Source organism: Cynoglossus semilaevis, chromosome 13, assembly GCF_000523025.1.
Source record: "Cynoglossus semilaevis isolate Cse_v1.0 chromosome 13, Cse_v1.0, whole genome shotgun sequence".
Classification (NCBI taxonomy): domain Eukaryota; kingdom Metazoa; phylum Chordata; class Actinopteri; order Pleuronectiformes; family Cynoglossidae; genus Cynoglossus; species Cynoglossus semilaevis.
In genome coordinates, this window is record NC_024319.1 from 11,829,409 (window position 1) to 11,854,595 (window position 25,187).

General features: G+C 40.1%; 1 protein-coding gene across 1 annotated transcript in view; it reads left to right on the forward strand.

Annotated features, from left to right (window-relative positions):
- LOC103388614 (eukaryotic translation initiation factor 3 subunit H) overlaps positions 1–24,278 on the forward strand; it is a 42,594-nt gene extending 18,316 nt beyond the window's left edge. The window contains exons 3-8 of the mRNA XM_008323673.2: positions 8,162–8,329; positions 11,112–11,211; positions 13,672–13,821; positions 19,131–19,251; positions 23,475–23,607; positions 23,983–24,278. Of these exons, the coding sequence (XP_008321895.1) occupies positions 8,162–8,329; positions 11,112–11,211; positions 13,672–13,821; positions 19,131–19,251; positions 23,475–23,607; positions 23,983–24,077 (767 nt within the window). The 3' untranslated portion in view covers positions 24,078–24,278. The remainder of the gene's footprint in view (positions 1–8,161; positions 8,330–11,111; positions 11,212–13,671; positions 13,822–19,130; positions 19,252–23,474; positions 23,608–23,982) is intronic.
- The last annotated feature ends 909 nt before the right edge of the window (positions 24,279–25,187 follow it).

Sequence of the window (25,187 nt, forward strand, 5' to 3'; positions counted from 1 at the left end):
GCTCCACCTGTTGTAGCCAAACACGAGGGATCATTTAATAAGAATGTAAAAAAAAAAAAAAAAAGTCAAACATGCGCTATTTATTTTGTGTTCAGTTTTGGTCAACTGTTGTGGTTATTACAATAAAATAAAAACAGTTTTTCTACGTTGACCAATTTTAGTAGCTCTTTACTTTTTACCTGTTGCTAACATATTTCTTGCTAAATGAGGCCTGACAAGAATATAAAGTAGAAATTCATTTTGTTCTTTCTCTCATTCAGAAAGGAAAAACTGGCAAATGCACAGCCGTAAACAGAACAGGCGCACAATCCCTCCTCTGCATCATTCACCCATTTCCACTGGAAAAACAATGGCCTCTGACAAGCGGTGTTGTCAGACGTGCATATGGTGAACTCTTGGCGTGTAATTCACAAAAGCAGCTGCTTCACCTGCTTTCAACCTTTTCAGTGCGTCGCCGAGGCTGATGATGCGTTTGACTGTGACTTTGGCGTCTCTTTGTACGTGTGTGCACATTTTGGGGAGGCAGCCCTTTGCAGTGCTAGCTTAACTAAGATTAATTGCACCTAATCTACTGTGCCAGGTGGAACATGGACAACAGTGGATGCACGTGCACAAACACACAGCACGTCCTCACGAACAGGCACACAGATCCTCTTACAGCCCTGCTGATGAAAATTAGCTCCGTGCCTATGCTGACAACCCAGACCTGACCACAACTCGATACTGCCATTTACTTCACGATGACTTGTGCATTTATCACTGTGCCGTCCTCCTGACAGGAGAACACGTGGTCGGACAAATGATGTGACAAGTTCCGTGCTCTCTGACATGAGCACCAAATGGCCTTGAGCATGCATCGAAGGGAATGTAGAAAGGTTTTTTAAATGTACACAAAACAAAGTGCGTCAGAACTGAATGTCTTTGACTGTAGAAGAATGAGAGGATCCATTCTTCTACAGTCATGAGAGGAAGTGTTGCACGTGTCCTGGAATAAAAATGTCATGTATAATCTGCACATAAATAAACTCCCACACTCTAAGTGTGAGCAGATTGACCTTTGTTTTAGGATACAGTTGTTTAACACTGTGTGGTGTTTTAATAACTTAAAAAAAGAATAATATTTTAAAAATATTTTAGCTGTTTTTTTAATCAATAATTAGGCAACCCATGAGTCGTGACCCCAAGGTTGAAAAAACAGCCCTACATTGATGTGAGAACACACGTGCAGTACATTCCGTTCTATAGAACCTGATTTCGTGTTTTCCTAAAGATGGTAGTTTGGAAGGTTTGCAAAAGTTTAGATACAAACCTGCATCTAACCTTCCAAGCATCATAGGCACCAGTCCAGATTCCACAGAAAAGTATTCTCTGATCATTAATGCCATTGTTATCTGGATTATTATTATTTCTTAATTCGGTCATTGTGAGTTCTAAACCTTGGCTAATGTGTTTTCGTACATGAACTACACATGACTATTGCTAATTAATATGTATGTTAAATAGTTGCCTCCTCACAAAGGTGCTTCTTATTTTGTCATTGTTAGACAGTGGATTGTACGGACAGGTACTCTGCAAACTTCATCTGCACTTGTGTTTGTGTTTCTGTCTGTCTTTGAGTACAAATCATTTTTTTGCCTTTGGAGGCAAAGGCATACTGAGAAGAAATCCAAGTAATCAGCTCAGTGTAGAACAGACTCTGGAGCTCACTCATGCACAGTATCGGTTAACTCCGGGCCTGATTGACATATCGTGTTGTGCCACTGACGCTCTGTATACAGTAGCTCTTCACGGAGGAATATTTTGAGACGTTTTGGGTGTTGCTGTCATCCTGCTAATCTTAGTTACACCAGGGAGGAGCGGTGCAGAATGTATAACTCTACTTTTAAACACCTGACTGTGTTAATGCTCAGTGCACAGCGACTTCAACGTCAAATGTCACAATGGGTTCTTTCTCTCAGTTACTCACTTTCATTTTGCCTTTACTTGTAATTTTGTAACAGCAGACTGAACCTTTTTAATACAAAGGTTTAATAAATGTCCAAGTAATGCACATTTGTTAGGAAGTAGAGCGGCTAGTACTAGAGGAGACACATTGCAACACAAATAGCCTGGCCAAATGTTATCCTTTTACACTTGTGGTATTCAAATGGTGACAAATAATAATTGCCTGCTTACAGTGTTATCTGCTTTTGTAATTGGTATTTTGGGTATTTAAATTTTCTAGGCTAATATTGCCATCTCCAACAATTTATTCCTCTGAAAATTAAACCTTAGTGTGCCGAAATTTTACAGGCCACCAGAGAACACTTGGTCTTAACAATCCAGGAAGTCCACCGAAAATGTGTTTGTATGTCATAACATCAGTGTCATGCGGAGCACCAACAAGTTCCCATTCCACGTCCACTCCTGCCAAGAATGTGTGTGTTTTTATCCTTTTATTGTCAACACTTTTTCCGGTAAAGGCTTTGACCAGCTGTCAGATAAAGATAAAGACACAGATCCCGGAATCTTCACGTCCGCAGACACACTAGGACACTAAACTCACTCTCTGTGCTGTGATGTTGTGGCCTGCAGCATCATACAACGTCTGGTGCAGTTCACCTCTTGATTACTGGAGTATAGACTGACTGTCTGGTTCACTGAAAAGGTGCACACACAAATATACACACATAGGTAGCACCTTGTCAGTTAAGTTTCAAAGTGTTGCTGCAGCAGATGTTGAGTTTAGCTTTCTGTGTGATAAACACACGAGTCAATACGATAAACGTACACACACGCCTTGGAGGTAGAGAATACAATATATGCCTTCAGTGTTTATACTTGCACACCTAATTTTCAATGTCAAGTTGCATGCATCGCCCGATGGCTTCATTGTGCCCTGGGTGTCTGCAGTGCAGATCTCTACAGTTGGTACAGTTGATCGTCACCTGATGGATGTCATTAACTCTAAGACAAACCAGTCTGAAGGACAATTGAATCAGCAGATGTGATTAGTCACTAAGGTCTGACTAGACAAATACATAGACATTACATTATTAGGACATTGTTAACACACATTTCTTTTAACTGCATTTTTTGAGGTGTGATCATTATTTATTGAATTGGGATCCAATCAATCAGTCTGGTGTTAACTTTTGAATGGCTGACACAAAACATAGACTAGTCCAATAAATGACAGCTGAGCTATGAAACATGCTGGTTGATGCTCTTGATATACGTACACTGATGTGAATGAAATCATACCTGCAGTACATCAATGTGGTAAGATTTTTTTAAACACTTTTGTGGACATTCAGAGAATAAAAACATTCTATTCACTTCAGTTTAACACTGAGTTAACTATAGAGAATCAGAATATTTAATCGACATCCCTAAATGTTGTGTATCAAAAAGACAAAATGGGCAACACTGGTATTTAATTAACATTAAAATGATGCATAAAACACGTGCATCGTATGTAACTGTTCATGGAGTTACAAATTAAGTATACTATATATTTATTTTTGTTATCTGCATATACAAGACTATAAATTCCAAACAATTTATTCCAAGTTAGGTGCACTACATCCAACCGCTCATAGTCAAATCACACTCCCGCCTTTCAACATTTTGTGCTCCCCTCAGCATTTCGTCCGTTCTACAGCTTCATTTTCCTTTGCTGTCACAAAATTTGAAGTTTCTTTCATTGCACACACACATGCACTCTATACTTTTTCTATACACACATGCATTCTCACTGTCAAGCAGTGTAACGGGAAAAGACTTATTCCCTCAATGGCCTTGGGACTTGGATTGATTTATAGGAGGGACTTCCTGGGTAGAAGGAATGGTTGAGGGATAGGAAACATTGGCATACGTTCACTCATTATATAACCTGACTATGGGCATGTGTATGTCATTTTATTAGAGCCAGACAATAAAATCTGTATGGTTTATCTGTGTGTGTTGGTAGTAGAATCCTTGGTCTTTGTAGTAAACGTAGAGTAGTTTCAGATCCCTCCACTGGTCTCTCACTGCCAGCTAATTTTCATATAAGGTCACATATCTTGGCCCATTCTCCATATTTATTTAGAGAAAAGATCAAAGCCTTTCCTCCCTGCCTGCCTCGTCTGTTTTAAAACTTGGGCTCTGAACATTTATCTTGAGCGATTCCATCAACACTATCTTTTAGCTCCATGTATGTTACTTTACACCTGGCATACTTTGCCAGTTTGTGTGTCCTTTTTCCCCTTTAATCAGTCCTTACAATTGTTCTTTTTTTGATAAGCTCCTTTTTTTCGTTGTTGACAAGTTTTTACCAAATGTGCTTTCACAGATGTGTCCTTTGTCTGTCTATGAATGTGGGTGTTAGATGGAGAGAGAGAGAGGGAGAGAGAGACAACAGAGCCGGCAGCGAATTTCTAAATTTATATTCCATGCTGTGTTTCCAAATCATGTTTCTTTCCTTGTACAGACACGTGCTTTGAAACAGTCACACAGTTTTCCCCGTAGATTCTCCTTTTTGTTCAGAAACCAACAAGTCGTGATATGTTTTTACACGTTCCTAATTCTACAGCTCTTTGTAAATATTTGTCCGGTGAATGAGATGCCCATTGTTGTTCTTCGCAATCTTTCACCGCCTTTGTTCTCGTGTTTACTGTCTATTTCACTTAATGTGTGTACAGTTTGAGAGTACAATCTGTCATATTTCTCTCTTACGTCTTATTTTCTTATTTTTATATTTTATTAGTTTTGACGGTACACAATGACCGTTTGTAAGAGTTGTCCATATCGTACGACCTATAATATTTAGTGTTCCATTTTTTATTGCTTAGACAAGATTGTGTTTACTCTGAACTTTACTTGGTTCTTGTTCTTGCTCTTACTATTCTTCAATGGTTTTTTTTTTTCATTTTTTTGTTTTTCCTTTAACTAAATGAACAACTGTAGGAGAGTTCTTTTAAGAGACTTCTGTTTTAATGTACCCAGCTGCCCCTCTAAAAGCTGTGTCCGGGGCACATCTTGTGCCTTTAATGAAAATGGAAAAATTAGACTTGACAATTAACAAAAAAGAACCACATGAAAAACAACAAGAAATCTATCAGTAGGCACCAGTCAGACCCCTGCATTCACTGTTCTTAAGCACCAATTACAGCTTTCACTCTGGTTGTGTTAATTGACTGCAGTACATGCTCTTAACGCCTAAATCCAGAAGTTTCACCAAGGTTTCTTGACAGAGAACTTAGCTCATTAACATATACGTGTGTGTGTGCATGTGCGTGCGCGCACGTGTGTGCGTGCGTGTGCGTGCGTGCGCTGCAGTCACCATGTCTCTACAGAGATCATTTGAGAGGTTTAAGTCTGTAGCTGTCCCACCCACTACCAGGCACAGGAAAGACGTTGTCCCAAAGCCACTCCACTTTGGTCTGTGGTTGAATATGTTCTCTTTTGGCTCTGTTGAAGGAACCCTCTTTTGCTTCTCTGATTATCAATTTTGGAACATTATTAAATATTATTTTTAGCCAACATATATCATAATTGCACTGTTGGCACTTCAGAAATAATTATATAACCAATACCATTACCTAGAGCTCTAGAATGTAATGGGCAGCAAAGTTTTAGGATCCTTTTAACTATCATTCGTGGTTAAAATGGCCTCAACAGTAACAAACCTTTGTCCACATTGTTTTCCAACTGTTACTCCTTAACAGAAATAACACAGTAGCAGAGTCATTATATTTCTTCCCGTGAAGGCCTTATGAAATTGTTGTTTATTCTCAGTGTTGTCTGAAAGATTGTCAGTCGGTCTACCCATCGATACAATCTGTCAATCAGATAAAACTGTAATCCACATACTAATGTGAGAAATAACTGAAAGACCAGCGGTGATTGGATTGGACAACAGATTGGAATCCTTGTTTCTTTTGTCAGTCCTACAGCCTTCACATTACAGACAGATCACTTTGTGTGCAATTTGACCACTAATGACAGGGTGTTGGGGCAGCTTTTACGCATCAATGGTGCTTGAGAGGTAAGCACCCACGATGATTGGCACAGAAGTGCTGACAGATACAGTAGCTAGTAGTAATGTTTAATGTCAGCGCTTAAGCAAAAACACTCGAAAGAAATGACCACCTACGGGTCACAAACAATCTTTTTTTATTCCACATCTTTTCTTTGGCGTGCTCCAACATTGTATCTGTTTGGAATTGTATTCACTGCCCTTATAAAGAAGGGATATATCAATAAATGCAAAGAAAGCAAAAAGAAACTGTAGTTTTCCACAATAAGAATTAATAAAATTCACAGTGTGAATCCACATAGGCTGCCACAGCAGTATGTGGTTACAACTTGGAGGCTGTCGCACGGGAAGTGCCATTCATTTAAAAAAAAACAACTGTATTCAATATTTTTTAAAACCAGTGACATCAGTTAAAAAAAACATTTTAGAGTCATTTTTGCTCAGATCCTGTGTCTGTTCATATTATAATTACTCGCTGTAGTTGCAGGTTGTGTAAACAAAGGTTTACTCCAAACATTTTACAGTTTTCACGCAAATAAAAAGGCCGTTAAAGGCCTTCATGCATAGCAGTTTCACATGGCCAAAGAGTGTGTGCCAGATTAACACCTCTCACTCCACTTCTGTTTTCTTTTTAGATGTAGAAATAAGCTCCTTACGAACCAAAAGTGCCCGGACACCACCCCACCTCCACCCCACACCTCCTACTGCTGTTTGCTACTGAATACCTTTATGCCGTGCAATCGTCCTTTCCAGATTTCCCCTCCATCCCATTCTTTCCATCTCTATATTCATCTGTCCATCTGTTTTCTTTGTTGGCCTTTGTCTCTCTGACCACATCAATCACGAAATAAAAGGTCTAGATTAAACCAGTAGATTGGTCCATGCAGTTCCATCTTGCAGAATGGGTTGTGAATGAACCCAGTCGTCTTGTCTGTCTCCCAGCAGCACTTCAATGCACTAGGTAGAAAAATTCAATAGGAATTTTTTGTGAGGAGGAGGAAGAGGCTCCTCGGCAATACCTTCCTTTAATGTCACACTATGACAGCAGTTAAATGTTTGACTGTGGGCTGTACAATTTATTTCCTGTTCGTGTGACCTGTAGAGGGCGGTGCTTGTGGGAGGTTTGCATAAAGACAGCGAAAGGTATTGCAGATTAACAAAAATGAACTTTGTGTGAATCCACAGCCTCTGCAGCACAACTTTTCAAACTGCAGCTTGTTTGCTGTGGTGAAATGCATACATTAATTAACCCAACAGTCTGATTGAAGTTGACCAGGTGTTAAATTTCTCCCCTTGTAAAAAAGCACCTTTGCTCTTTTTGTGGTCATATGGTAACTTCATTTACTCCTGGTTCCTTCTGTTCCTTTTCAGTAAATACCCTTTTTGTCTTATTGTTCCCACTTTTTCTCCCATCTTTAACACCTCTGCCCTCTTTTGCCCCTGTCTACAAACTTTCTGTTTTTCACCCCTCTCCGTGCTTCTTTGACTCCTCTTCACTTTGTTCTTGTTAACAGCCCCTGGAGAAAAAGGATGTGATCTACAGACCAGGGACCAGGGGGCACAGCTGCCCAATAAGACCCAGATTTATCAATCTCACTGAGCGAGACTGCATGGTGATGCTGTTTTGTTGGCCTGCCATGGCTGTTGGTTGCAGTTAGTGAGGCCGGTTCTTTGTGTTTTTGGCTGTCCATCCTCAGGATGTGTCGGATGTAATGAAATGGCGGTCCTCATAATCTATCTGGCTGACCATCTAGAAGAAGCCTGTCTGTGTATGTCTGTACAGTTATTGTCTATCCACCAGGATATATTTTCTGAAGCATGGGTGAAAACAGTGACTTGTCATCTGGCTTGATGTTTTAGAAATCTCTTTCCCAACCACTTGATAACAGAAGATGAAGCCTTTGTTTTTCTCCGTGACAATGAAGTTCTCTTTCTCATCCCATTGCTCTTTGTATTTTCCAATGTTTTTCACATCATCTGCCCCTCCCTCCTCCTGTCCTTCCCTTCCACCCTCCCTCTGTTCAAACACCATGTCCAGTTCCAGATGGAGAACACATATTCACAGATCCTAAAAACATACCCATCTAATTTCACCGCTAATTGAATAAATTATTTTCTCTCTCTCTCTCTCTCTTTCTCTCTGCCCACTCCCATCTATAGTCCAGTACCAGATGGAGATGATGCGTTCCTTGCGTCACGTCAACATTGACCATCTGCATGTGGGCTGGTACCAGTCCACCTACTATGGCTCCTTTGTCAGCCGAGCTCTGCTAGACTCCCAGTTCAGCTATCAGCATGCCATCGAAGAATCAGTTGTGCTCATCTACGGTGAGTGGAGTTTTTACAATGCTATCATCATAAAGGTGTCTTTATTGAAGAGTAAATGTATGTCAATGTAAAAGGACCTACATTCAAAGTAACACAAGCTCAGCAGTAAACAGGTCTCATTGGGGTACTATGTGAAACAGCACTGATAATTAGACTTTTAAACTACACAATTGTTAAGCTTTTTAAACTAGTATTTTCTTCTTGTCATTTTATTTTTATTGGGTGGTGACAAGGAAGCTACACATGTACCTGTATTTGAGCACAGAGAAGATATTTTTCCCCCAAATCATCTAAAAGTTGAAGAAATGTCAAATTGTTGAGGAGAGAGCTTGTGTTTTTCTACCGCTTTCCTAAGGCCTGGCACCAAGCAGGTACCGGGGTGAAGAGATGGGAATAACAAGGTTACAGGGAGCAGCTAACATGACTGTTATGGACACGGCGTGTCTTTCTTTAATTACTGCTCCACAAATGCCACAAAAGATGTTAGATGTTTGAAATGACTGCAAATTACAACCTGTAACTGTCGAACATAGTGCATGTATGTGATGAGTCTGAAAGTTATTTATAATGAATCAGCACAACAGAGTGATCTCCAAGACCAGAGGCTGTCGTTCAGCCAGACTTATAGGTGGGTATATAAGTAAATCAGGTTTTTCAAATTGTTTTATTTTTAATGTTATTGAACACTGAGTATCTGTTGCTTAAATTTAACTTTGGTTTTTAGTCATTGCCCAGCACCTTGATGGTGGCTTGTAGAAAAACATCAAGATTTGCTTTTAAATCTTGTCTTGACTTGTACAAGTTTATTTAAAAATGCATCTCAAACTCAAAATTTATGCATGCTAAAAGAATTCAGTTGAAGAGACTCTTAGTCTTAACAGTGTACTTTCTGTCCATACATCATGACTTCATGTGCTTTGCTCCCCACAGCAAAAACAACATCCGATCCTTTAATCTCACCCATTTGATCGCGCAGCCCACGATTAAAGCAGCGCAGTGTTTATCTGCGTACACAGAGTCAAGAGAGAGGCGGCAACTTCAGTGGCCACATCTGAAAAACGATGACAGCTGCTTTGATTTTCATTCACGCTGAAGCACTCCATCCTACTTGTCCTGCCTACACAAAATCATTTCAGGGTTGTCTTGTTCTCAGATTGTACAAATCCATGATGGACAAAGATTAATTTTAAGCACCTGACACATGAACCTCTCTGATCAGTTGTGCAAGCCAACAGGCCACTCAGGCAGTTACTCACCCAGGCCTTTCACATTCCAACCGATGTCTCCTGTTAATGTCAATCAATAATGCAGCGCTTAATGGATCAAAGCACCTCATAGGGATTGACATTATCTCTGTTTAAAGTCAAAGGGAAAGAAAATTGATTCCTTTTTGGTCTCTTCATCATTAGCTCGCTGGTCATTTTATGTCAAGAGATGAATCAATCCAGTGTCCAACTGTCAGGTTAATAACATCTGTCCAGTGACAGCTCAGAATTGAGAGAGTTGTTAAACCGATTGGTTAATTTAGCTCACAATGGCAACAGTTGTCTTAATTAGGTGTACAGTTGAGCGGACCTGCCAACCCAACTCATCATCACAGTCCCACCTGTTGATGGACATACAGTGTTCCTGACAAAGAGACAGTTACATTTTTATAACATCTGGTATCTGTTGGGCTAAACAAGTAAATATAAATCCCTGTTGCTTTGTGTGTGTGTTCTGTTGTGTTTTTCCTAACATTAACTTAAAGATGGGAAGACACCGGACATGTTTCCATTAAATTACCATCTTCATGTTCACAGCCTGTGGAGGAGGTTGGTATATAGAGGTGATTTTACACAACTGGACTTCAGGTTCCCACTGTGTCTCTGCGTAAAGTAAATATGTAAAGAAATGTTTTCTCTTGTAAAACTGCAATATTCACAAAACATCTAACCAGGGAATATTTATATTAAATGTCTGTGATGTATTTATCAGGCTCTTGAGGAAACTTGTCACATGGAGTCGATTTTTAATTTACCCACCAAGCCTTCGACAGATGTAGGTGAGATATCAAAGCAAAGTGTGGCTGTCACCAAACAGGCTCAATGGACACCAGTCGACAAGTGTTGTTTAACAGCCGCTAGCCCATCCATTGTTAGTCCCTTTTGTAATAAATGGATTACAAAAACAGGAACAATACTGCGCAGATTTCAGTTGACAGTTGACGGAGCAGCAGGTTTTGTTTCTCAAACCAGGTTTGATTTGGAAGCCTGCCCAAAGACGAGAGTGTTTCCTTTCACTTTACAAATAGAATATGATAATCTGGTGTTGATCTGTTTGTCAGGTGAATGGATTTCACAACCATCTTTCTGAGTAGTGGTGAAGAACTGATCAAGGAAACAGCCATTACGTTTTAATGTGGACCTTAATAACAGAGCTGAATCACTTTTCCTACTACGTTAACACTATAAAAGGGTTCGGACTCAGCTCTGTCTAAAGACCACACTCCTTGGTACAGTTTGTACCCAAGGTAAAGTGCATTCTGCCAAAAAACAGATTGTGTTGGTGTAAAAAAAAAAACATTTTATTGAGCTTGCTGGCATTTAAACATTGTTGTTTTCATTGAAGCCTTTTCCTAATGAGCAACAGGCTTTTAAGGGTGATCATGTTGACTCTCACATTCAAAGGACAAATGCTTCAGTTGAACAGGATGCTGGGTAGAGTTCCTCATGCTTGTTTGAATCATACATAATTTAAAGAAGCTTTACATAATTTCTGTCAATTCGACTTGTCATTCCAGACCCTATAAAGACGGCCCAAGGCTCCTTGTCCCTCAAGGCTTACAGGCTGACTCCAAAACTCATGGAGATCTGCAAAGAGAAGGATTTCACACCAGAGGGGTAAGAATCTTCCAGAGCTGCGCACAGATACAGACATGATCACTTTTACCTGCTTGTCAGTATATTCTTGTCAGTATTTTGTGCATAAACATGAAGAAACTGACTGACATCGCTCACAGGAATATTGGAATTAACCATGCCCCCATTTTTGTTTTTATGTCTGCATATACACTAGATGGAAACAAAGCTTTGTGCATCCACAGAAAAATGGATGCTGATGATTTAGCTGTTCATCCTTTCCTGTCAAACAAATGTGCCACGTTCGTGTATTTCTGACCTCAAGGCTCATCGTAATTGCTTTTAAATTGCAGCTAAAAAGGAATGTAATGAGAGGACCATTTTCTGTGTTGCCCGTGTGCACCAGCTGAGACAGGCATGTGCACAGGCACAAACGCTTTCATGAACGATTTACAACTCAGTTAAAAAGTCCCAGAGACATTACATTACTGCCCATTCCTCTTCAGGCTTCCACTAAAAGTACAAATAAATTGCAAAGATAACGAAAAGTGTAACTACATGATTTTATTTCACACCAGGTCCTCATAATCCTTTGTTTCATCTGTGTCTCTATTTTGAGAGCTTCTGATATTGACCCAGTGTGTATGGGCTAGAGTTAGAACCCCTGTAGTTTTCATTAGTTCCTATGATTTATGAGGGTGACAATCTATAACTATCAGTGATCCCAATATGTTTGTGATTGAAAGAGGGCAGCCCAGGACAGGAGAGGGCAACGTGACCACATAGCAGTCTGGCTGCTGTCCTCACATTTTTCTCGACCACAGTCAGAAGTCTGACTATTAGCAGACCATGGAGAGAAACCATCCAGCATTTCTTTCTTTGCACCCCTCCACCCCCACAACAGTCTATGCACAAAGTAGTCTCTTTCATGTTGGTACATTTGATGTTACATAAGCTTGCATATATTGTGCACCTCTGAAATGAAAGATGAGTGCTGAATAGACCCATCCCTTTGAACTGCTCTCCAAGTCGGCCACACTACGGAGGAAGTGGTCAATGGCACACAATCTGAGCCATCAAATTAGTCATCCTGGGGAGTCGACCTTTGGCTTCGTCCAGTGGGGCCCCGTTTGGAAAGAGCATGGTATTAAGTGTTGGCTAAGTCCAGTCAGAATGGGCAATTTGTGCTGTTGTCCTTCTCTTTCCTCATGGACACTTTTGTGTATCACTTTGCAGGCATCTGAAAAGGTCATATGCAAAAAAAAAGAACCTTACAGTACCCCAGATGGATAATTGTGCCAATATATATAACTACATAATACACTGTTCATATGATTATATTATATTTCCTCATAGGCAGCCGCATTGTACACTTATTTTTTCTTCTTCATACATAGCCTAAAGCAGATTGTTCTGTTCCGTCACCTTAGAGTCTGATCTTTAAGTTTGCCTGAGGCAAAGCTGTTCTTGGAATACAAAATTGCATCCATCAAAATTACCCTACCAAAATCAAATGATGCCCCATGCCTCTATTTATCACACAGGCAAGCACGGTGCAAACATCTGTTTCTGGAACGGTGCACATGGTGGATAATGCAGCCAGTGTATTGATCCCATAACAAGCACATCACATCTAACAAGCCAACATTAGACACATACAGGTATTAGTTTGTAGCTCATGGACGTGTGCACAAGTGACAGACTGAACTGTGGCAGACAGTCAATGCCATTGGATTTATGGGAGATATTAAGCAAAGTTTGAAGTTACCTTTTGTGCTAACAAGCCCATGTCAGAGATGGAGGGAGCAGCAGATCTGCAGCTTTTAGATCCCCAGGACTCAGAAAAGGTGGTTAAATCCGGTCACTGCTTCACACACTTATCAGCAGAAACCATAAAATTGTAATTTATGCTACTGAGTCAAACATTGCCTGGGGTGACCAATATGAGTATCCCACCATATCACACTGTTCTTGGATATCAAATGCAATACGCATAGTATTATTGTTGCGTTCACTTCTATTTCACTGAGATTTAGTTTTCTCTGAAAAGAAATCTGAAAAGAGCTGGTAACTGTGCTGCTCCATTTTAACAGTGTACTTTCAAACTGGGCTGAGAAGAAGAAGAAGAAGATATTTCACAGCTTCTATTAATGATAAATGTATAAGACATCTATTTTTTTATGTGGTTACACTGGTTTGTAAACTATTTTTTTATGTGGTTACACTGGTTTTTTTTCAGTGTTTGGTTTCAGGTATGCATAGACTTACTGCATTTACAAATGAGGATGTTTCTTTTATCTTTCATCATGAAAATATTATGATAATCTTGTCATGGTGTTTGTTTATCTGCAACATTCATTCAAGTAATTGATCCAAAAATTGTTATTAATCAAATTTAATCAACTAATTGTTTGTGGCAATCAAAATCTCTTCGGTGATGGTGAAATGTGTCTCATTTGTCCTCTGTTTTTCCTGTCTCGCACACCCACTCTCACTCTCCAGCTTGAAAAAGGCAAACATTGGCTTTGAGCATATGTTTGAGGAGGTGCCTATCATCATCAAGAATTCTCACCTCATCAATGTGCTCATGTGGGAGCTGGAGGAAAAGTCCATGGTCGCCGACAAGCACGAACTGCTCAACCTGTCAAGCAGGTAAGGAATTAAATCACGTAGCCATCTACCCATGAAGGCCAAGAGTTGCGGGACCTTTGGGTACATTCTTTGAATGTATAGAAGTGAATATGGGTTCATCTGATGCTATTCCTGGATTAACTGTTCTGCATAATCTACAGAGCAACAGCCCCTGTCCTCAGATAAAGCCTGACCTTCAGTCCTGCTATAAAAGTTTGTAATATGACTGATGTGCAGTGATCTGCAGTGCTGCCCTTATTTTTGAGGAATTTTATTCTTACTCATTATTTTATATATAAAAGAATAGAGTAATTAAAAAAGTTTAAATATTTGATTGATAATATTAGATTATATATTAAAAATAAAAAAAGTGCAAATGCACAGTATCTCCTGGATGTTGCAAAATGTTTACTGGTCAAGGGAGATTTTTGTGTTCCGTCAACGTAGAGCAGGATATGTTAATTTGTTTGTTGTTCTTTTTCCTTAAAAGAGCATTATATTACAATTTGATTGAATTGAAAAAAGATTTTCATTTAATCCAAAAGGCATGCAGCGCAAGTTTCTAATCTTTATTTAAGTACCAGGCAACTAATTATGGGCTGAAAAATATTCCTCGTATTTCCATTCACTTCCTGGTCCCCAGGGTGGAATACTGCCCTGAGGTCAATCATTAGACCCCACTGTGTGTTTGCCTCATCCGTCTCTGTGTAAAATCATTGTACAGCCAAATCCAGGAAGTGGAGGTTATTGATGGGAAATTACTTCCCAACCTTTCAGCACTGAGCAGAGTGCCACATTCATTTGATTCATTTGAACTAGGAAACCCTCCGTTTTTTAAATACATTCCTATTTAAGAACCTAACCTCCTCTAAGTGTCCCAGCGCCTTCTTTAAAAGCATGTAATGCAATCAGTTCCAACCTACAGGCTACATACGTAGACATGAGTTAGAGCCTCTTCTAAATTAAAATTGATTTGACATAAGGGAACCATGGGTATTAGTCCATGTCTGTGGCGCTTTTTATTATCCCGTTAAACATAGGAGGTGGGAATAATAGTTTTGTTGATTTAAACATATGGTTTAAGCAGTGTTTTCAGATACTTCTGAGAGAATTATCATTTTACTGTCATCAAGCAATAACCTTAAAATCTTCAAACCTAAAATCAAATTTATCTCCCTAAGAAGAATGGCTAGAGCTCTTACTCGTGATGTATCATTCTGTAAACTTTCCCTTTAAAGCAAATAGAAGAATTGCATTGTTGCATTTAATTACACATTTCTCAGTTATAGTGAGCAAGTTTACTTTAAACGAATATATAGAATGCATATGTTCAGCTGGCAGCACTTGAAAAGAGGGGATTCATATTTACTGAACCAGAAATTTTAATATGGTTGGTTGAGAGAGAAAATACACAACCTCTCTTTAAAATAAACTTCTTGATCTGTATTTCTTGTATTAGGGGAATATCTCATTGTATGCAGGGAAATGCCTTTTTCTTTATCAGTTTTAATAGGTCTCAGGTTATAATGGAGTCCTTAGTTGGCATATAGCTGTGAGCTCCATGAGCCTTCCCATATGATAACTTATCATTGTTTGTTGCCTTGACTCTTGGGATTTGTGGATAATGCTGAGATGCTTTAAAAAAACACCAATAAGCCTCATTCAGTCAGCCATATTTCAGCCAGACTGAATGGAAGTTGGATTGAAGCTAAGCCATCTGCACTGATGGTTAGGATTTTCAGTATCAGAACATGGCTAACAATCTGCCTGGGTCTTGATTAACTGTGACATCTTTGGTGCATTTGCATTTAAATACTTTTATCCACAGTGTCTTATAATAATAATTGGAATGTGACCAACACTCTAAGTGGGACGCGTTTGACAGCTATGAAAAAGATATACATGGAATAGAAGTACCTAGTACTTATACTGTAATGCTTCTACCATGGTTAACAATTGTCTGACGACTAACTAATATTTTCTGGTTTGTATCTTCTATCTGGGTCAGTACTAGGTTAAGAAATGCTGTCCTTAACAAGGTAATCTAACACCACCTTTAAATGTCAGGGCCTATTTATTTCAGAACTCCTCCAAAAACAGCATTACCCACAATAGCCCCACCATCCACTGCTAATGAGCACAATATGAAGCAAATATTCTGGGCAACGTCTGCTTACAGCCTCTCGATGACTTGTATCAGATCTTGGAGGTATCGGCTTCAGTCTCTGGAGGATTTATCAGCAATCATTTATGGTGATAAACTGCTGCGAGTGGAGCAACAGCTGTGAAGCTGCTAATCAAGAAGCTTCCCAGGGGCAGGTGGAAGGAATTAGCACAATAATGGCTGCGAATGCTGATTTAAACACTGTTGGTGCTCAAACTGCACTACGCTTAGCTATAGACTGGCGTTTATGACACAAGGGGCTGTTGTGATACTCATCATATGCGCCCTGTTACACAAATGAGTCATCAGTTATGATTTCTTTCACATGCACCCCCTTGTGTTGTATGGATGTGCATGGCCAGCCAAGCTTTGCATCAGCCATTCATCAAATAAACTGCTGCAGAATGCCCCACTCTTCTTGCATATTACTACATTTTCAAGATGACTACTTAATGGTTGAAACATCGCCCCCTATATGGCCTTAAATGGAGCTGAGGTTTCCGGCCCGCCACTCCCCATAGGGTTCCGGGCATGACTGCCAATGGGCTGGCTGTCTGTGGAGATGAAATTGCTTCCTGAAGTTGGCAGATTGCTCCCCAGCTCTGTCCTTGTATTGGATTGTAGCGTCCATCTCTCTACATCTTCAACTGACAGCTCCGCCCCTTTCTTCTCATATCCAACCCTTCACAGAAAAATAAACGAAAATGGGTTTTATTTTGTGTTTTTTTCTTTGTCTCCTTTTACAATCTTGAACTCCATTTGTCATTGTCATCTCTGTCTAGAGATGAGTGAATGCAAACGCACTCTGGTAAAACAGGGTTGCTCTTACCAAAGATGGAGATGATGATGCTAATGTTGATCTTGGTGATGGATTACAAAAATGGAAATGCATTTATGTAGCATCGCCCTTAGTCTGGCTTCCAGTCATGTTAGGTTACTTTGCATGTTGCACATATTACAGTAAATGACTGCATTAAGGATAGTGGGAATTTAGAGGTCGATCTCTTTTCATTTTACACCAAGTCACAAAAAAAAGTCTGTGGACTTTCAAAAAATCAACTCAGTCAACAATCACAGTAAATCTCACCGACCGCAGTTAAATAAAATCCACATCTGTGAGCCTTGTTTAAATCATAATGTCACAATGTACAGTATATTGTCACTAGTTATATCATCGATTGATATTAACACAGGGCTCCAATATAAACTGTACAGCAAGGTGATGGTCACTGTAACAATAGGAGTGCTGAATACTCAGAAAACATTTCACTTTGTTCTCTTTCCTATGCAAATAAGATCATGTTGACCTGCACACACACACACATATGCATAGAGAACGGGGTGACCCTCAACCGGACTTTAAAACTGAATCAGTAATGGTAGCTAATCCCTGGGTGGACTTTGATTTCTGATTCGGCATTGATTGGAGGTCTCACTGAACATTGTGAATAATTTAACTCTTTGGAGTTTAGACACCGTGCTCCCGAAATACATTATTCACAATTCAAATTTTGAACCATGTGTAGCCTGTAAGGTCAGTTTTCCGTGTGTGTGTGTGTGTCTGTCTCTGTGTGCGTATGGAAACATGAATTAACTGGGCTCTTCCCATATTACCTGCAGCACCAAGCAAGAAAGTTAATTTACTGATGACACAGGAGGTAGAAGCTACAATAAGTGGCCTCTTACGTTGATGTTGTTCAGTTGTTTTTTTATTTTTTCCTTAAATTAAAATGCTTATTCAAGTGTTAGCTGGTGGCAGAATGCATTCAACACTGATCATGATTTTAGGCTTCCTGCTCTGATTTAATGATTTCCTGTGTTTCATATATTGCAGAGTCAGTACTGCAGGGCTTTTAATGTCAGATTGTGCATAGATTTCTTGTCACCTAAATTGTTTGTGAATATTAAACAGACATACTATTAGCTTTGTACTTACTTCACATAAAGCAAAATAAGCCAAATTCTCCTCCAGTATTGTAAGTGAATAATAAAGTCAACTCCAGTATTATATGTATTGTTACGCCATGACCGAGACTCTGTCTTAAAGACTTGGGATTTAGTTGGAAATTAAAATTAAGCCTTGTTTTCATTCTGTATCAATAGACCATGAAAAGATTCATTATGATCAATATTTTCTAGGAAATCCAGTTAAAGCGATGGAGACTTTTTTTTTTTTTTTTTACAAAAAAAGGACTACCAGAAATCTAGAGTTGGTACATTGCTGTCACAATATTCTTTTGGTTCCCAGCAGCAGATGGCAGGCATTGGAGACCGTGGAGACGGGGAGAAATATTGATTTATAAAACTGGTAATTGAAAAACCTCGCAACAGTGAGGACTGTAACTTTGAGCTCACCTTAAACTATCTTTTCTCTGCCTCCACATAATCACAGAGATGACAAAACATAGTCGCATGGAGTTTAAGTACATGCAGAGCCAAAGCATGCACAGGGCACAGGTACTTTAGGGACGCAATTGTCATTTAAGTGGGCTGTCGGAGTCTGCTTCCTCAACCCACATGCCGTATTATGTCACAGCTGCACATTTAAATAAAAGAATATACAGTGCTATAATTTCACAGATGAAATCACCGGTGCTGTAATAGAGCGTTACAGCAGCGGTGCCAAGGTTGAACTCAGGGAGCAGTAGGATATCCTGTAAAGAACAAGCCTCAGTGGAGGAGTGCAAACACTGGCAAAGATTTGAAAGTTGTCATCATTAACAGCACATACACTAAATCTACAAGAATGGACACGGGTGTGACAAAAGACACACTTCTTTGTGGGTATCGCACTTGAAAAATATTGTACTTATTGTGCTTTCAAAAAGTTCCCTAAAACTTGATAAAACATGCAAAAAACTGTCATTATTTCATGTTTTTCTTGCAGTCACCTGTGCTGCTGTTTTCCCCCCGTTTTTCTACCTCATGCACATCTCAGACTCTGTCAATCCAGCAGTGTGGCGTGAACATTTCTAACTTTTGTTTTTACATAATAGTACCTCACGTCACAATCGTTCCATTCAGAATGATACTGTCGTGACATACGAATACCCTTCAGTGTCTAGTGCGGTATTTAAAAGATGAGACATGCGATGAATAAAACCACGTGACTGATGGAAGAGCAGAATGCGCGTGAATGACAAACCGACTTTTTTTTGTCTCCCAGCAACCACTTGGAGAAGAGCCTTCAGCTTCTGATGGACAGAGTGGATGACATGAGCCAAGAAATTGTCAAATACAACACCTACAGCCGCAACCTTAGCAAACAACAGCAGCAGAAGCACCAGGTAACTCGCACGCAGATGTTCATGCACACACACACACACAAACAAATATCAATGAGCAAACATCATCTACAGACATAATAAGCAAGGTACAGTGGCAGATGCACCAGCCACAAACAGCAGCTATTTATATATATATGTATATATGTGTGTATGTATATATATGTATATATATATATGTATATATGTAGGAAGGGAAATTGTATCACAATTCTGTAGAAAGATCCAAAATCACTTTTATTGGCAGCAACAAACTCACCTCCACCAACAGCCACAGGAAACTTTCTTCAGCCAAAGACATAGACAGAGGTTTAAAAGTCATTTCTGTTGTTTAAAGCGGACACTAATGAGATAAAAATGACTAATGTTTACCTTCATATATCTGTCATTGTGTTATCAAAACCAACCTCTGCAGCTGCTGGCAGGTGCCCACTGCAGATCAGCATCACTTGAATTTTAAACACACTTCTGCTCCATCTGCAGAATGGCTTTTCTTGTCAAGAGGTTGCACAGTTTTCATCACCGTAAAAGCTGTTTCTCTGAGATTCATTAATTTATACTTATGTACGGGAAATCTGTTTCGGAATGTGATTAAGTCATGAGGCGTGATCCGCGAGGACCACAGCTGCTGCGTATGGTCCCAAAGCTGCTGTAAATAAATAACCAGAAACTAATAAGTATATCTGCTATTTCTGATAGACCACGTAGAAAAGTTTTTTTCCTTCTCTGTGGCAGTGAGAACCCTCACAATCTTGCACCGACTTTATTTCAAAACCTATTGAGTTTGTGTGTCTGTGTGTGTGTGTGTGTGTGTGAGAGAGAGAGAATGCAGCTTGAAAAAAACTTGAGAGATACACAACTCCTACAGGCAAAAGCAGCTAGGACTATCAAACAGAACACGAAAACACAAAGAAACACACAGATAAAGAATCAGCAAGTCTCAACCAGGTACTCGGCCAGATGCATCACAAACATCCGCCCAAGTACACTCACACCTACTGAAAACACGGGAAGGAAAGGGGACAAGGTGACTCATTGTGTGTTTATACAAACTGTGTTCAAACAACTCCAGAGGGGGTGGCGGTGGTGCAGTGGTAGGATTCTTCGCCGCAGTAGCTCAGCATTCAGATCCTCCCACTATCCCAATTCCCAACTCCAATTGGGAGGGTTGCTTCAGGAAAGGTGTTCATTAAAATTGGGCTGAGTTTCTATGTGGCCTAGAGCTGTGGCAACAAAACAACTGGAGGATTTTTTTTCTTTCTTTCTCTACAGCTTCAGTATGAAGCTATTTCTTGAAATTAGAAATAAACGATGTTGAGTGGAAATCATAGGCATAGTTGAAACCCAGAACAGACCATGGCACACATTCATCTGTGACCACAGGTTGTCTTTTGTATGCACAGCAGACGTTCACAACCAGCACAATAAAGAAACACCATCTCCAGGCCAATAACCCACTCCGCAGCACTTATGATCCATCATCCTCCACAGCCGACCTTCTCATCAACACGGCCCCTGAGTCTCAACCTCCAACACACACATACACACACACGCACACACACAGACTAGGCTCCTCTAATACTGCCTACCGTTTCATGTTATACACTATTCTTTACAAAGTAACAACCACAGTGAGCTTCCATTACACCTTTCAGACATCTGCAGAATTTGTTCCTTGTAATCTTGTGTTATTGACCCCAGACCAGTGGAACCTTATTAATCATCATAGAATGTTGCAAAGAAAAGGGGAGCATTGCTCTGAGAGGGCTCCATTTTTCATTTTTAGTTCTGTGAATTTGGTGAGAAACAAGTTCCCGACAACGGTCTGCAGCCAAGTTAGTCATCGTCGAGGAAATGTACGTCTCACTGCACTACACAAGTGTGTAATGAGCCACAGAGAAGCAGATCTGAAGTCTGGAGTCATCTGAACTACGATATAAAAGTCATCGATGAGACATATCACAGCTAACAGATACATACAGATAATATTAGTTTAGAACAGAAGCATGGTCACCATGCATCAACATTAACAACTTTAATCCTGGCTAGTACTTTTTTCTAGTACTAAACCTTATGAAGGAAAACCGTGTCTATTTTAGTAAAATTAGTGCTGACATTTCAATTTTTAATGAGTAAACTTCAGAAAAATACAAAAGGACAATGTAATGGTGCTAGTCTGCTGGGCAGTTCCAGTGATATCAAAGGAATGTGTTTTACAGCGTGCTGTTAGTTTTTAACAGCAGTTATTGGAACAGTAGTGGGCTGTGGTAACACCTGATGACAGGATGGCACTACATTTATTTTGTGGTGTAACATTAGGTGTTAAGGTCTTAAAGATATTATACACAAACTTGGGATGGTCAAATTTTTTTGATTGAACATCCCAAAAAAGTAGCCTATCCAATCTGATAAATAAACCCAAATGCACAGCTTAACTTTGCGTGACATGTCGTTAACAGGGACATGATCCCTTCAGCAACAGCAGCCCAGCATGCTGGAGGGAAAATTATTTTTTTAATTCCTATGGGTATTGGTAGATTCTCCAAGTTGCAGTATTGATATCGGACATGAAAAAGTTACAAGCCACTTCTAATACGAACCTATCAACATTTATCACAGCGAGCCCCTGGTGTAGGGAGACAGATGAGACATGGGTAGAACATCTCAGTGGACCACAGTAACAGGCTCCCATAACAGTTTGTCAGAAAGCGCAGCTTGTCTTTTTCAACCTTACTGTACACAGGAGCCCGTCTTTTGTGGAGCTCAGACACAGGTTGATGTACACTCACAGTCATCAAGTACGCCACGCGGATAAATGCTCCGCAGAGGAAGCGAATGGATCTTGACGGGAAGTTTTAGTTAAAATTGTGACAAAGTCTTGACTTTAAAGCAGGAACACAGTAACCGAAGGCCACTCTCCCTGGACCGAATGCTGTTGCTTCCTCTAATGATGCTCTGGTTCTGCTTCTCCACAGCAGACCCAGGAGGGCCGGTGAGGGCAGAGAGCAAAACACAGATAGATCCTTTTGCAGTCTATAAGAGAACTGCAGTGGTTGTCTAAACAGGATTTTGTCGGGCTAGGACAACAAGCTGGAACATGCAGCCTGAGCTGCACAGGAGTCGGCACCTCAATCACATTCAGACTTTGTGGCAGGTCTTGAACACCGTTGTTCCCCTGCAGACTGTATGTAGCTTGACAGAGCCTGAAGAGTGTGTGAGGCGGAGGGAAAAAATAGCAGCAGAGGTGACTCTATTAAATGCTGACTTTTAGGAGGGAAGTTTTATGTTTGCACTTGATTTAGAACCCTGAGAATATTTTTTTCTTTTTCTTTCACTGTGACATTTATGACCACAATAGACAAACAGTGTATTATTTGGACACAAGTCATTTGCATACAGTTGCATTTTGATTTTGCACAGTCATGTTCTGTAGCTCTGACAGGAAGTAAATGGGGGAGGAAGGATTGATGTTAAGGAATGGTGACATTTTTCATTTATTAGCAGTTTTTTTTTTGTCTAATTCAGGCACTCATGCAGATGCATTGTGATGTTTCCTTGAAAGTAGGCTGCTCCCCCACACGCCCTCTTCCCCCGCTCAACTGCTGCAACCTCTCGCTCCATCAACGCAGCAGCCTCGCCTCCATCTTTCCAAATTAACAAGCTTTTAGGTTCTCCAGAGAGTTGGCACCTCGCTGATTTACTGACTGTCAGCCCTCCACAAATTACTCTATTCCTGTCAGCGTTTACAAGTTTTCCCTCTGTCTTACCTATCTCTTCTCCCATCTCTGTGTCTTTACATCTCGCTTCATTCTTGTTACTATATCTGCGTCCTGTCGGCTTCCTGCCCTTCTTCTTAATCTTTACTCGATCTGCTGCCACTCTGCATCTGTCGGACCTTATTTTACTTCCCCCTTGTTACTCTGACTTTTCCTCTTCTCAGAAACCCTGCTACATTTCCCTTTTCTCACCCCGTCTCCCACTCCTCACCTTCCTGCTGTCATTTATTTCACCTATTTTCCTTGTTTGAATTCTCATGCTGTCATTTCCTGCCTCCATAACTCCAGTCTTCCCTTTTCTCCTTTTCAGGCCATTTTCTCTCTCGTTTCACTTTCCTCTCTTCTGTGCTATTTTTATTTGTTTTGTTTTTTTGTCTTAGACCTCCTGTGTGCCCTTCTTCTACTAATGCCACTGCTTCTCCTCTCCTCTCCTTGCCTTCTTTACTCTAGTACCTCCAAAGGCGGCAGCAGGAGAACACCCAGCGACAGAGCAGAGGAGAGCCCCCGCTGCCTGAGGAGGACATCACTAAAATGTTCAAGCCGCCCCAGCCTCCACCTCGGATGGAGACATTACTCATTGCAGGTACGTGTTGTATGCACACACACAGACACACACACACACTCTGTATCAGACAGCGGACTAGGGAGACCCCCTTCCTTCCATCAGCTGCCTCTCCCCCTCACAGGAGCTTCTGCTTCAGTTTTGTAATTATCTGTGCCATTATCTTGAGATTACATTGATTTAAAGTTTATTGACTCAGGTCTCCAACCAGATCGTCCCCTTCTCCTGCTGCTCCATACCATTTAGCTCCCTACGTCTCCTGAAGATTCTCTGTTTATTTGATTTTTATTTTCTGTTTTTCTGCATTTCAGTGTTTTTTATCCATATTTTCTCTTCCGTCTGTATGTTTTTTTCGTGGGTATATATCTGTACATTCATGTGTTTTCCTTCCAACAGGGCAAATTAACAACTACTGCCAGAACATTAAGGAGTTCACCTCCCAGAACCTGGGGAAGCTGTTCATGGCAGAGGCTCTCCAAGGCTCCAACTAGAAGAGGAACGACCCACAGAAGATTGTGCAGAGGGAGGAGAAAAGAAAGAAAAACCTGCAAAAACACAGATGCAAAACATCATCCTGGACAACAACAGGTTGAAGTCTGCACTGTTGGGGGTCCTACGAATTTATTCATTGTTTTTATGCCAATTCTATCTTAAAAAATGCTGTTTGAATTAAACTAAAACTGGCATCTCTCCATTGTCTCATTGCTTGATGACTTTACTTGTTGCAGAAGTGACATTCTCACCTAGTCATGGAACAGGATTATGTTCCTGTAACAGTATATTCCACCTGAGTGGATTAACATGGTAGTGACGTGACGGTTACTCACCACACGTGTGGACAAATGCTGCGTTTTGAAGTGTTCTCCACTCTAATTCAAATAAATATATTCAGCTGTACACGGTTAATACAAATTAGCAGTTAGCATTAGCTAGGCAACAATTTAAAAAATACAATAACAGAAGCTGAAATTCTCTTAGACCACACAACACTATTACGCTGTAGTTCATGAGTCCCTGTGACATCGATGTTTTTAAAATATGGCGTAGCTGCAGATGAAACTTTGTATTTCTCTTTTAATTATGTCTCTTTTTAAAAAAAATAATTTCAATGTTAAAGATTTTTGATGGTCTTGACTTTTACCATACAGTGTTTGGTTGTGTGGTTGAGTGACCACGGACTTAACAGCGCCTCCTGTGGCAGCCTTTGTGGATAGCACTTGCAGTATGAATCTCCCCATAGTGGGATTAATAAAGGACTTCTCTTTTATCACCTCCCATTAAACAAAATGGTATTTTTATTAACCACTGGCCCCACCTCTCGTCATCTCACCCAGTTTATATTTCTAAGCTCTGTCCCTGCTTGTTTTCATTGTATTGTCAAGCAAAGACTTGTCAGGTGGAAGAACATCATATCATTGATTTATGACCATGAAGAATAAGGTAGACTATTGCCTTTGCCTCGGTATAAATTCAAATTCAAGGTACAATTTAATCTTGTTTTAAAGCAGCTATCTTCAGTGAATGAGGCTAACATTACTGTCACATTTATGTGCTTTTGGCGTATTGTCTCTGAATACTAGTATTTTTGGAAGGATTACCTA